This window comes from Streptopelia decaocto, assembly GCF_964273445.1.
Source record: "Streptopelia decaocto genome assembly, chromosome: 12".
Classification (NCBI taxonomy): domain Eukaryota; kingdom Metazoa; phylum Chordata; class Aves; order Columbiformes; family Columbidae; genus Streptopelia; species Streptopelia decaocto.
Genome location: NC_138667.1, coordinates 12,527,253 through 12,540,439, shown reverse-complemented (window position 1 = coordinate 12,540,439; position 13,187 = coordinate 12,527,253). Strand labels below are relative to the sequence as shown.

Genomic DNA, 13,187 nt, shown 5'->3' with positions numbered 1-13,187 from the left:
CAGAGTTTGAAAATATGTTTAGCAATGGCATAATACAGAGTGCAAAAGATATTACAGAGAATGATACAAAGTACAGAAAGACATATAGAGTTGAAAATATTTCCTTCAGTTTGAAAGATTATATAAGAGGATTTTTTTTTTTTCCTCCGCATTTTCACTGCAGCTCTGTACTGTGGCTAAATCAAAGGATGCACTAAATGTGCTGCAGAGACTGTTTCAGATGTAAACCAAAACATCTATATATTCAGGTCAAAATGTCCAGTTTCCCAGCAGGTTTCCTTGGCCCCTTCTTGGACCTCTATGGAGCATCCACCATGGCATATAAGTTTTTAAGGTGAATCGATAAAAGACCAAGCAGTGATAGGCAGCTGCTACCATCTGACATTACTTGGTCATCTTGAACTAGTCCATTCTCAGCTGTGGTGTCTCCCTTTAAGAGATGTGAGCACCAGCTACATGTGGTGTCATTTATGGGGATTGTACTGTTTGTGAGAACTGAAGCAAGATCCATGAAATTATCAAAGGTGGTCACACAAGGCATCATGGCAACTAAGAATAAGCTAATTGGCAAAATACAGATGGTTTCAGACCCCATTTTCTATGTGTGCAGAGAAGGCACCACAATGCTTTAGAGATTTTGTTGGTCTTTTGTGGATCTTATCCAAAGTGCATAATCAAGAAATGTTTGAAAACAAGAAGAGTCTTTTAATCACTTGGGCAGATGCCAGATGGGACCATCAGGTGAGGTCGGAGACCTCAAGACCTGGAAACAGGGTAAACCCCTGAAATTAATGGAACATGAGCAGAAGCTCAGGAAGGATGTAGATGTTTTGCTAATCATAGCACATCTCCCACGTGAATAAATTAATCTTCAGCTTCCCTTTCCACAATTCTAACAGCTTTTTATGAGATACAGACTTATGCAGAATAACTGGCAGAGTATTGATGAGAAGAAACCACTGAAGCAAAACTTTATCCTCCTCAATCCGTGGGGAATCTGGCAAACACATCTCAAATCAAAATAGTACATTAACTAAAGAACAGGTGCTATTCTAAGCCCTACAATTTTCCAGGAGACATTATGAGTGAAATAATTTAGAAGTGAGGACATAACTGGAATACACTTGCTGACATTGTTCACCTTTTTAGATTATATCTGTCAGATTTTCCAGGATTATGCTTTTCATACTGCCAATTGCTCAGTATTCTGATCCTGATGGAGAAAACCATGTTGCTAAACATTTAAACATGACTGAAAGTGCTTTCCTAGGTGAAGGCTTGAATGCTTAAAACCTTGCAGAACTGAACCCCAGTTTAGCCCCTCCTCCAGGTTCCCAAGGTGTCATTGCAGACAAGTCTCTGGTAAAGGAATGCATTCATTATATGCTGTTTGGAATTCTTGCAGGTAAACTAAAATGTACTATTTATGATTGGACATATTTAGACTATTAAGCTTCTGGTTTTCTTTTTTTTTTTTTTCATTAAATCCTTCCATCACTGTTTTATTGAGGAGCTCAGAACATTGCTTGTGCAGATAACAATTGCAGAAAACAAATGTTTCTTATTTTTTTAATCTGAATATATGTTGCACTGAATTTAATCACCTCTGCTGCTTATCTGCTATAGGGAGATTAAAAGACATAGTGCTTTGGGGACCATAACAGAAGAGTTGACTTTACAGATATAGTATGTTTCCTTTTTTTTTCTTCCTTAACAAATTGTATAATTAAAGCCATAAACAGTTTTCTCCTCTAATACTCTCTACAAGCCTTCACATACTCAGAATTTTTCAAAGTTACCATGTGAGCTAAAATTCTTGGTTTCTGGCCAAAGATTAATTTTATTTCAGAGCTTAAAATAAAAACCACTCTTTGAAATCTGTAAGGCTAAAATTGTTTCTATTGCCTTTTAAAATAAACTCTATGTAAGGTTTGTTTTCACACATATAATCCCTAGAGGACTGACTAGTAAATTCTGTAACTCATTATATATATAATCCTTATTATGAAGTATACCCAGAGCAAAAGTGACTGGATATTAAGTGGTTAAAATGTAATAGTTGAGTATAAAAATATTTCAAAGTGGTTGGATATTAATAACAAATATTTTGGAATTGCTCAATTTAATTTCTGAGAAATGAACTCTATAAGAAGTGGTGGCATGTTGTGAGAGGAAAGAAACACTGTCCCCACCTGGGCAGAATAAAGGTATCTTAGTTTTACAACCTGTTAAGATCAAGAAGGCAGAGTTGTGGATCTGTATCACAATAGCCCATGGCAGAGAAGAATATTTTCATGTTGCTCACCATTGCCTTTTAAATATGTGTCCAGAGCCTCATTGGCTGTACTGGGCTTGGGGATCAAGAATTTGGCCTTAAACATTTGTGGTGACTTTAATCTTATATGCTGCATTTGAGCTTTATTAAGGCTTTAAGTCATTTTAAGTGCATGCTTAAAGTCTTTAAATCAGCTTAGAGAGGTTTTTTTAACATTTCCTTTAGAAATCAGGGAAATAAAATGAAAAGAGCTATTATTAATGTAATATTGATTGTCATTGCCTCAAAGAGCTTACAAATATCCAATATGTTTATTCAATACTATGCAGTCTTTGATCCTAGGTAGTTATTTTCGTCCAGTAAAGGAGTAGCAATATTTGTGATTGTATTCCAATGTCCTCTTCCAAATTCTTACCTTCCAAGAAAATACTGACTCCTTTACTATGTTACAAAACAAAACTATAATACTCAAACATATTTGGGTTCACAGCCCTCAAAGGCTGTAGGATCAAAGTGCACCATTTCTGTTCTGCATACAATGGCCAAAAGGCATCTCTTCAGTCGTCAAGTTCAGCTACTAAGACAGCTCTTGGCAGTGTAGATATTGTTAAATGGATCAAACACCTCCTCTTATTTCCAAGCCATCTTACTGCATGAGCACTCCTCCAGCTAAAGTTACTTACTGTAGTAAGGGAGTTACTTCCCTTCTCTCTCCTTTTACTTGCATAACTGAGAGTTACTACCAGCTTTCTCACTTGTCTTCTTATTTGAGCGTGGCATTTCCCTGGCCTCTAACTTCCAAAACATATATACAGGCTATCTTTAATTCTTGCAAAAGGTTGCCCTGTATTTCTCTTCTTTTTTAATTTGATCATGAGAACTCATCTTTCTGACTCCCTGCACTGGTTTTCTGTAAGAAGTAATAGCAGGCTTCTTGTCACTATGTTAAAAATGCTGTATAATTCCAGCCTTCATAATTCACTTTTTTATCTCTTCCAGTTCTGCCTCCTATTCACAGTAACTGTAAAGCGTTTCTGGGCTCAGAGATAAAGTCCCTACTCTCTGTACTAAGAGATATCAGTGATTCATCTGTAGAAGGTCAAGCAGACTGTAATTTTAATTATATATCAATTATTTGGTAGCATTCTTCATTCATGGACATTTGTGTGCTTGTCTGTCTTTGGTGTGGTATCTGTTTGGGAAATGTTTCACAATTGTTTTGAAAATATTACACATCAGCATATAGAATTATACTATTGGGGTTCGGGGGAATTAGGTGATTACTTTTCTGCACACAGAGGCATTTTGAGTGCCTAAATTTTGGAAGAATGGCTCTTAGGCCTATAAAAGTAGAAACCAGATATGTTGTTTAGGATAGCAGAACGGGAAAGTTGGTTGCAGATGCCTCGATGAACTGTTCTCCTTTCCTGCATCAGTCTCTGCTGTACATCTGATTGAAACCTCTTTAGTGTTAATCTACAGTGTGAAGTCTTTTGTGTCTTCATCAGCTTTTGGAGGGGAAAAGCAGAGTTCATCCTATATCACCCTTTCATAGGATGCACACAAAATGGCCAAGAGATGACTGATCTCTTTATATCTGACCATTATAATTCATTCTGGATTGGTGACACGCTTCCTCCAGCTCTATCAAACATCTACATGGATCAGTAAGTCCCAGAAGTGTGTTATCACTTAATAATATATTCAACAATATATTGATTAGTTTAGTAGTGCTTTCTAGCATTATCTTATTACTACTAATTATTCTTATTTTTTCTTTTTCTCATTATTTCTCCTTCTATTTCTTTTTCTGTCTCTTGAAAAATAATCTAAGGGAATTAAATGGAAGTGGAATTCAGTAGATAATCCTCAATCTGTCACAGCAGGCAGGTTTCTATTTAGATCAGAAGATATCTTACTACAGATTAACAAAAGCTTCATATGACCAGGACATGCTGGTTGTGTTACACAATATAACATCGAATCACAATTGAATGAAAACATTCATTTTCTCGTATAACCCACTGCGTTTCAGGGAATGCTGTCAGAATTTTATTTCGAGTATGCATGAGATCCTCTTTAAGATACATTTCTCATCAATGTATAGAACAATAGGTATTTTTCTGTAGAACATGGAGCATTCAAAAAGCTTAAGATGATAAATAGCTCAGAAGAAGGCTAGCCTTTCCTCTTAAGGGTTCACAACAAAGTCCAAGATGACATTCAGTAAAAAATACAATTTCATACATGATTGCCTGCAGCATTTGGAAAGAAATAATGCAAGCATAAAAAGTAGACATCTTCTTCTCGTTCCATTCCTTTTAAATGCTCATTATGACCTTTCATTCCTTATAAATTGTTTGTTTTCTGTATATCGATGTTTTATTTCTGGTAATCTGTATAAATTGTCTGGGGTTTTGTAAAAATGCTGTTTCTTTAATGTTGTGCTGGCTGGCTGTGAACAGATGAAAGTTCTATCTTGTAAGACTAATATTTAGTTTCATATACAATGGCCAGATTTCACAGCTAGGCCTACGCATAGTGTTGTACTTTACAGAATATGTGTGAAATGTCTTTCCACTAGATCTGAAAAAATAGAACTGATCCTGTAGATAAGAAAATCTGCCTTACACATTAGTGGTTTTCTTCCTTAATGATAATAATTTGTTGCATAGAGATTCTTGTATAAATTACTGAAGTTCTATTACCTGCTATCACACTGCCGTTATCATAATGTGATGATTACTCTGGGTCACATCAGCTATCTATTGTGCCTTGTATTTTGCATCTGGCAGATGCCAACAGCAGAAGCTAAGAGCAAAAGATCAGAGCATTAATATAATGATGCTTCCCTAGTAAAATCTCTTCACTTCCAGAAGCATGCACCTAGAGATTTCCTGTAAAGAAATGTCACCACTGAGATTAATGGACTTTGAGTATTTTTGTGCTTTTTGAATCTATATAAATCTCTGGGCTCTGCATTACCTCACTGATTAGAAAAACAAAACATTTTTGTAAGTTTTCAGGCAGCCAATGAAAATTTCATTTGGTACCCTATGCCCTTTATATAGAAGAAAACAAGTAGTACTTTTGCAGTTAACTTTTTCCATGTTGCTTAGGACACCAGATGAAAAAGCATTACGCAGCTGAGTAGTCATTTACATGGGAAGATGTTTGCTACGTTTCTCTTCTGCTTCTACAGTCACTGCTGGTTTTCAGCAGCATTAAAGCCTCCTTTTTTTGACAGTAGTTGTGTTAAAAATATTACCCTGTTATATAAAGAAGAGGATATCACTGTGTGGCAGACTGAATACCCAATACAAGACTCACATATTAATTTCCTGTCACAACTATACAAATAGCCCAGAATCAAACTAGCTGTAATCCTCACTGTTCTCTCAATAGCTTTCTTCAACCTACCACCTTCGCCCCTCTTTTACCTCAGTTTGTCTCAGCCAGTTGGCAGGTGCTGGGACTTGTGAAAATATATTCCCACTCTTTATTCATATGGATGAAAAAAAAAGTATTTTGTAAATTTCTCACATTGAAGGAGATGGTTACACATTCTGATATAAATGAATTTCTAACCACTTCATATGACAAGTAACATTATTTTCTTATTTCTAAAGATAAAATTAAACGCTGTTTTCTTCAGCTTCTGGCTTAATGCAAAGCTGAATTTCTCTTAATTGGAATAATCGAACAAGCAGGTTACTTCTGGGCATTGCAAATGGAAAACTGGGCCCAATTTAAACAACAAGAAAGCTCCTACTTATTGCACCAGAGCTATTCTGAGCCAGGAGCTCACCTAAATTACATGCTTGTGTAGACAATACGCCTCTATAGGTGTACACACTAGGTGAATTCTCATTCTCATGGTATGCTTCTTATTAGTTTCAAGATCACTTGGGCCATAACCCAGTATCAAAAGGAAGCATACAGTGAATGCTGAAACAGTTTTAAGTCATCGGAAGTCACCGATAGACAATTTATGCTGTTTCTTTCTCATCTTTCCTTCAGCTAAAATAACTCTTCATCCCAGTTTTTGTGCTTTGGATATATTTGCTAGGGGCAGTCGTAGTCCCTAATTTCATTAGTGCTCAACAAGTTCATTTTTAGTCTTATTCTATGAAATGGGTCTGTCCTTACCTAATAATAATTATACTTACCTGACTATGGTGAATAACCATTTTTTTCTGCAATTTACACATGGTACTTTTTGAAGTCGTCTTCTTATAAAGAATGTTTCTTGTTCTAAGTAAACAGCTCCCACCTTTGAGCCCAGAAGCATAACTCTACTTCCAGTGAAGTTACCTGGATTTCTATTTCTATTGTCAGATGTCATATCTTTTCTAAAAAGAGGTAAATAAATGTCTCCTTTACTGCCACGAAGTCTCCCTAGCTCTTGTTCCATTCACAGAAAACAAGCCATGATCTTGAATGGGGAAATTCCTTTAAGTCCAGAGGGCCAGGACAAAACCTATGTGCCACTTAAGATCAATTTACATTACAGTCTGCGGGCTGAAGTAGTGTGTAAAGTTTAACCTGATCTTCTATACAGAATAAAAAAGAAGAAACGAAGAAAAAAGTGGTTAGAGGTGTTGCAAATAGCCTAGCTGGAATGTGTGTTGAGAGCTTTCTGCAAAAAGTAAAAGCATTATGCAGTGTAAGAAACACTTCTTAAAGATTCTTACTGAGTTACAATTCAACTTTGGGTTCCTTCCTACTTCTTGCTTATGAACACATAACTGCCTGTAAGAATTTACACTGTATAGGTCCTGACTTTTCCCTCACCAACAGACTGACTTCAGTGGGATGGAGATTACTGAGAGGATAAAACTAGGCCTGTCATGTGAGGAGAGTCCTAAAACTGCGGAGATTTTCATTAGGTATAGGATAAGATGTTGATTTCTTAGTAGACATAGCTGGGAAAATGAACAATCAAACATTACCATCTGTGTTAAAGTGAATTTATTTGGCAATAAATGTCTATTAAAAAAGTACAATACTAGATAGGCTATGAAGCATGAGCATTTTAAAAAAAACTTCAGCTCTACCATCCCTATGCCAACTATTTTTTTTACGTGTATATCTTCTAAGCCTGAATCCATATGAAGCAATCCTCCAGCTAGCATTGTATTCTTCACTGCCACTCTCAGATAATCTACCTCTTTTTCTGTATACGGCTGTGAGTGGGGCTGCAGGTACAATAGTTTGTAAAGCAGCAGTTCAGGCTGTACCAATGAAATAGAGAGCCACAGTACACTCTAGTTATTCTGATGAATGTTTAAAAGAAATCTAATGATCACCCTAATAGAATCTTTATATCTAGGAATATACAGAACTTTAATAGGTAGAGTAGTTGAACATAACAAGGCAAAGGCTATGGGGTACAAAGCTGGCTTCAAATGAGCCAGTGCAGCCCCCAGTACAGGACACAGCCACCCAGAGGTATGGACCTTAGAGCTACCTCTGCTTTGGAGATACTTGAATGTGACTCTTGAAGGTAGTGTATGGATCACGTACAGTACAAATATACTCTCAACAGGTATAAGAGGCAGAATATGAAAAAAAAATCAACCTTCCTATGAGCATGTTCATCTGTTATTGCTCACCTGTCTCTTTAGTGCTTTATCTAATCCTTTAATAAGTCATGGTTTCAAATCACAATTCAGTTATTTGCTGGAGAAAGTGGTGGTCATTACATAAGTATATAAGAATTTAATTGTACTGGGACTGGGACTTGGGATGAGTTTCCTTTGACCAGACATTTGCTTCTTTTCCCTTCACTTGTTCACTTCTGTTGAAGACTACTTCCCATTTAAATTTTTGTGCAACTGTTACAGAATTTCTTGACTTATACCAACAGAGCAAGTGTAGCATAAAAATGAAAACAATGTGACCACAATCCAAATCAATCAGGTTTTTTTCCAGATCAGCACTAATCGAGAACGAATTAAACTTAAGACCAAAAAGCATGATTTGGATAGCCATGAAGAAGACATCTAATATGAATCATATGGGAAATGCTAACTTCAAAGTGTAGATTCATTTCCTCAGCTATTTTTACTGTAGTTAGTTTTTAGAGTTTTGTATCAACAAATTTCACTTCTCAGATTTTCGAGGATTCAGGCTTTCTGAAAGACTTTGCGTAGTCGTTGGAGTATTTTGGAATACATGGATTTTGTCATGCAGATTATGGTTAGGTGGTATAGTCATTAAAGCAGAAGTTAGTTAAAAGGCTTAATTCACATCTCTGAATTATTATATGCTTGCAAGTAAGGAAACAGTGTCTGTAATCTTTTTTGCCCCATCAAGTTATTAATTATGAGATGGTGATATTTTTTTTTAAATTGTTCAAATCTACTTTAGATCACTGGATTTTTAGTCTCTTTTTTCCAATAGTAGTTGTTCCAAGTTTGTGTCCCAGCATTCCAGCTGGGAAACTCAGAGGCAGTGTCACTGGCCTTGCTAACCCTGACCAGGTAGAGGGCAGGTCCTGTGTCCATGGAGCCTCAGCCCTGCTGAAACAAAGACTGTGGCATATAGGGCAATCAGCACTAAATATTCAGTTACATAGTATCATAGAAAAGGATAAAGTCATCATTTAAAGCACCTAGATTCACATCTCCTATTATGATACTTCTTTAAAGGGGACCATTCCTTGTTAGTTGAGCAATTGTCTCTTGCTGAGCAACTCCTTATTCCAATAACACTCCAAGTGACTTCAATGGGGCCTCTGACTTAATATTAGTGCTATACACTGTGTGAAACTATTGAAAGCGAATGTACTAATAACTATAGCTGCAGGATTAATACCAAACTGATGTTAACAACCTTTACCGTAGTTTACCCCTTTACCCCTTTTCATCATTGTTATTCTATCACTTATCACACGGTGCAAGAACCCGACTGACACTGATAGTGCTTTACAAGAAAAAAAAAAAAACTATTTACTCCCACATTCAGTAATTTACTAGTGAAGATACATATATTCACATATGCACCAAACTCTTTTGGTGCTAAAGTGATTGCTTTATTTATGCTTTTTTCTGATCAGTCTTGATAGTTTCCAGTTTTAGGTGTCTAGTTGCATCATAAAAACATTGCCATGACACTACTTGGGCACTAATGAGTAAAAAAATAAAAGCAGCTAGTGTCCAGAATTTGACATCTGGACATTACTTTGCACTGTTTTCATGTGATTTTTGCTGACAATTTGTAAAGCTAATGACTATGCAAAACTAACTAATACAACCTGTATGTAAATAGCGTGCAGAGTATAGCTTTAAATCTATAAGTGTAATAAAAAAAATAGTTTCAATTAAACTTCATATTGAGGTGTGCAAATATTAAACTATTTTATTTACATTTTTAAAATGTTTCTAAACCCCAAGATTTTGATGAATAGTTTTCAGAAATCTGGGGCTTGGTTTGATTCATTTTCACTGAAACACGGCGTCAGTCAGTCTGAGGGACTGCACAAAGCTGTTACACTAGTCTGACACAGAAGATGATGGGGAACTTTATGCAAGAAGTTTGCAGTGCAGTTCTGAATGTCAAAAATCAAATTTGAAGAAAGCACTTCCTAAAACGTTAGTGTGCACAATTGTAAGGGTGTACTGTGTGCATGTAATAAAACTGAGACATAAAATTACTGTCCAAGTAGAATCCTGCAGTGCTGTAATAGGTCATTGGTTCTTCGTTCATTCAAATCATGGTTTGCTGAAGTCAATGCCAAAATTTTAGCTGCTTTCATTAATACCTGAATGATGCCTTAACTTTCCTCTTCTTTCTCTATTCTTCTAAATATCAATAATTGTGCAACAATTATTTTTCTCTACATAATAATTTTTTTATTAATGGGGGAAAATTTCTGCACAGTATTGGTAATCAGTTTTCGTGTGTTCAATTACTTTGATCAGATTCTGCAAATAGTTAAACTTTTGTGTGTATTCTGATTGATGTCAACACCTTTATTCATATGCATAACATGGAGTTACGCATTGGCCTTTAAGAATTCAGTGTCTGAGACAGGTGACACATAGTACAATGATATTCCCTCCTTCTGAAGTGTTTGATGGGTTTTTAACAAAGAAAAACTTTCATCCTGGCTATAATTAAACAGTATCCAAGTTTAACTTTTATAACTCTGTCTTGATTCATGAGTTTCCAAAGCTAATAGTAAGGTTTCTTCCACAACAGGTGGAGAAAAGTGTCCTGATTATTAGAATTAAAATAATATTTTCAGGTTGACTCATTTAAAATATTTTTATAAAGCAGTAAGGATAACTTTCACCTTTACTTGTAGCTTTTTAATATTGTTTCTCTGTCTATTATTTATTCTTTGAAAGTGTGAAGTCAGGAAGCTGTCAGGAAACCATCTTGGCCATGAGATGGCTCTGAAGAGAAAACAGAACCTTTTGCTGAGATAAAACTTTAATTTGTATTATGAAGAGTTTATTTTAAAACTTACGAAATAATTTAGGCAAAATTCTTCTCAGGGTATGTTATTCTGAAAGATGAGTGAAAAGAAGGAAGCGTGTTCAGATAGATATCTGGGATTATTTTAGTGGAAGTTTTATGTCAAAATAATCTGAGACTCTGTGTTCATGAAATCCTTTAAAAGCTCATTTTCCATCACTGTTTTCACATAGTAATGTGAAATTATTCTGTAAGAATCTGAGATACCTTACATGTCGTACTCCCAATAACAAAGCCTCATGGTAGGTACACCAAATTTTATTTCACTTTCTACTCCATTTTCAACCATTTTAAGTTTCTTTTCACAGGAATTCTTCAGAGTGCTTTTTTTTTGTAAGAAGAAAGTTACTCTAAAACCCAGCAACTTTTCATTTCCTTGGCCAATAATTTTTGCCTTTTATTTTGCCTAGAACTAAAATCCTACCACTGCAGCTTCAGTGTCTGATTTTTCTTAAACAAACAATCAAAAAGGCAAACAGAGCCCGCTTTTGAGTAGGGTAGTGCCCAGGTAAAAGAACGGGAGATAAAGAAGGTGAATTTAAATGAGGAGCTGGATGCATACAGCACTAATAGTAGAAAAGAGAGTGGGCACTAACTTCTTTAATGGATCAATGACAACAGGGCTTATGCAGCTGTGAGAAGGGGCTGTTCCCAAAGGCCAGGCCAGGTACTTTGCAATGCAGTGCTACTTTCTCATCTAACCTGTTAAATGCACAGTCCACAAATTTTTGCAGGAATGTCTGGTTCAGCGTAATGCTTGGCACTGCAGCAATACTCACTCCTCCCCTCCACTTTCTACTCATCCACATACAAACTCCTTCCTCCTTTGCTGTTAAGATTTTTAGCTCTTTGCATTTATAAATACAATACACATACGCAGCATGCACAGGTTGTCTTCAAACAGCACATGTGTCTATGAGGTGGGCTAAATGCCATTGTAAACATTCATCTCGTATGTTCAGCGAACACTATTGCATCCCTTTGCTTGTTCCATCGGCATTAAAAGCATTTCGGTAGCTGGGAAATGCAGGCAGCAGCTCGCTGCCTCCTTATGCAGGGACCTGCAGCCCCGTCCTTGGTCCTTGATCCTTCCCTGGCTCCGACAGAGGAACAAACCTCAGGCACCGGGGAGCCCGTAGCCCGGGCACAGCCATGATGTGGCTGCTGAGGTGAAAACAAGCGCGAATGCACTGACATTCTGCCCACAAAACACAGCTGTACTATAACTCCATGCACTGTAGCAAACAATAATTCAGAGATAAAAGGCTTCATTAATATGGCATCAAATTCTGTGAAACGCCCGGCATGTACCACCATCATACACACCCGCTGCTCATCCTCCCTGTCCATTTCAGAGCGACAACGATGTAAGAGAAATAAAACATTGTAAGATCTCAGCAGCTAGGAGATAGGTGAATGTAATGCCACCATCCAAACCTCCGGCATTCTCACCGCAGCTCTGCAAATTTGCAAACAGATTCTTCGCCCCCCAGCCCTCCCTCACCCCCCACCCCCCCAAACAGAATCAGAAAGCACATCTTACCACTGGATGAGAGAGAGGAACAGAAGTGCCCACACCATCATTTTGAGAGAAAATGCAGGATTCAAGAATGCAGTGCTCCCCAGGCTTGTCGGATTTGGAGGAATCATCTCTTTTTCTCCAACCCCCCCCACTAGTTTTTTTTCCCCTTTCCTCTGGGTTGCAGATGGATCCGTCTCCTTCTTTAATTTTTTTTGGTAGTGGTTCTCCCCCCCTCCCTACCAGGTCCCGTCAGTGGGATGATACATTGCGCCCAGCTGCGGGAATTAATATGCAGGGGGACAGAAATTAGATCTGCACAAGCCCTTTGCAGATATAATCAGAAACGTCAGCTCAGGCAGCAGGCAGCAGCTTCCAAATCTAGGGGAATAATATAATTGGGAGAGGAAAAAAAACAAAGGAAAAAACCCCAAACCAACAAAACCGCAGACACTCGGAGAATAAAAACAGTCAAGGAAAGGAGAAGTACATGCACACATTTACAGAACCACTCACACACATGCAACAAAACCCGATAAAGCAATAGAAAGAACAAATGAGAGGAGAGAAAAAAAGAAAAAAAAAAAAAAGAAAAAGAATAAAGCTATGGATCTTCTGCCTGAATGCAGATTAACTCTGAGGTCAAAGTGGAAATGATGCACTCTGCTGCAGCACAGATTAACACATGCGTGGTGTCAGCCGGGGTGCTTTTTAACCTTTGATTACACATATGCAGGCAGCCTTGCTTTTCATTTGGGAGGCAAGAAGGATTTGGCAGGCATAAAAAGGGAGGTTGGAAGGAAAAGCTTGCCCTGTGCTGCTGAGCATCCTCATTTTTCTAAACAGCCTGGAAATCGTGATTGCAAAGGAAAAAAAAAAATGAAAGGATGGATGGGGGAGTGGAAAAGG

At 37.2% G+C, this 13,187-nt stretch overlaps 1 protein-coding gene across 1 annotated transcript in view; it reads right to left on the bottom strand.

Annotated features, from left to right (window-relative positions):
• The window catches only part of GABRG2 (gamma-aminobutyric acid type A receptor subunit gamma2), a gene marked incomplete at both ends in the record, with an annotated part of 65,204 nt that extends 52,795 nt beyond the window's left edge, over positions 1 to 12,409 (bottom strand). The window contains one exon of the mRNA XM_082063604.1: positions 12,303 to 12,409. Coding sequence (XP_081919730.1) covers positions 12,303 to 12,409 — 107 coding nt within the window. The remainder of the gene's footprint in view (positions 1 to 12,302) is intronic.
• Between the last annotated feature and the right edge of the window lie 778 nt (positions 12,410 to 13,187).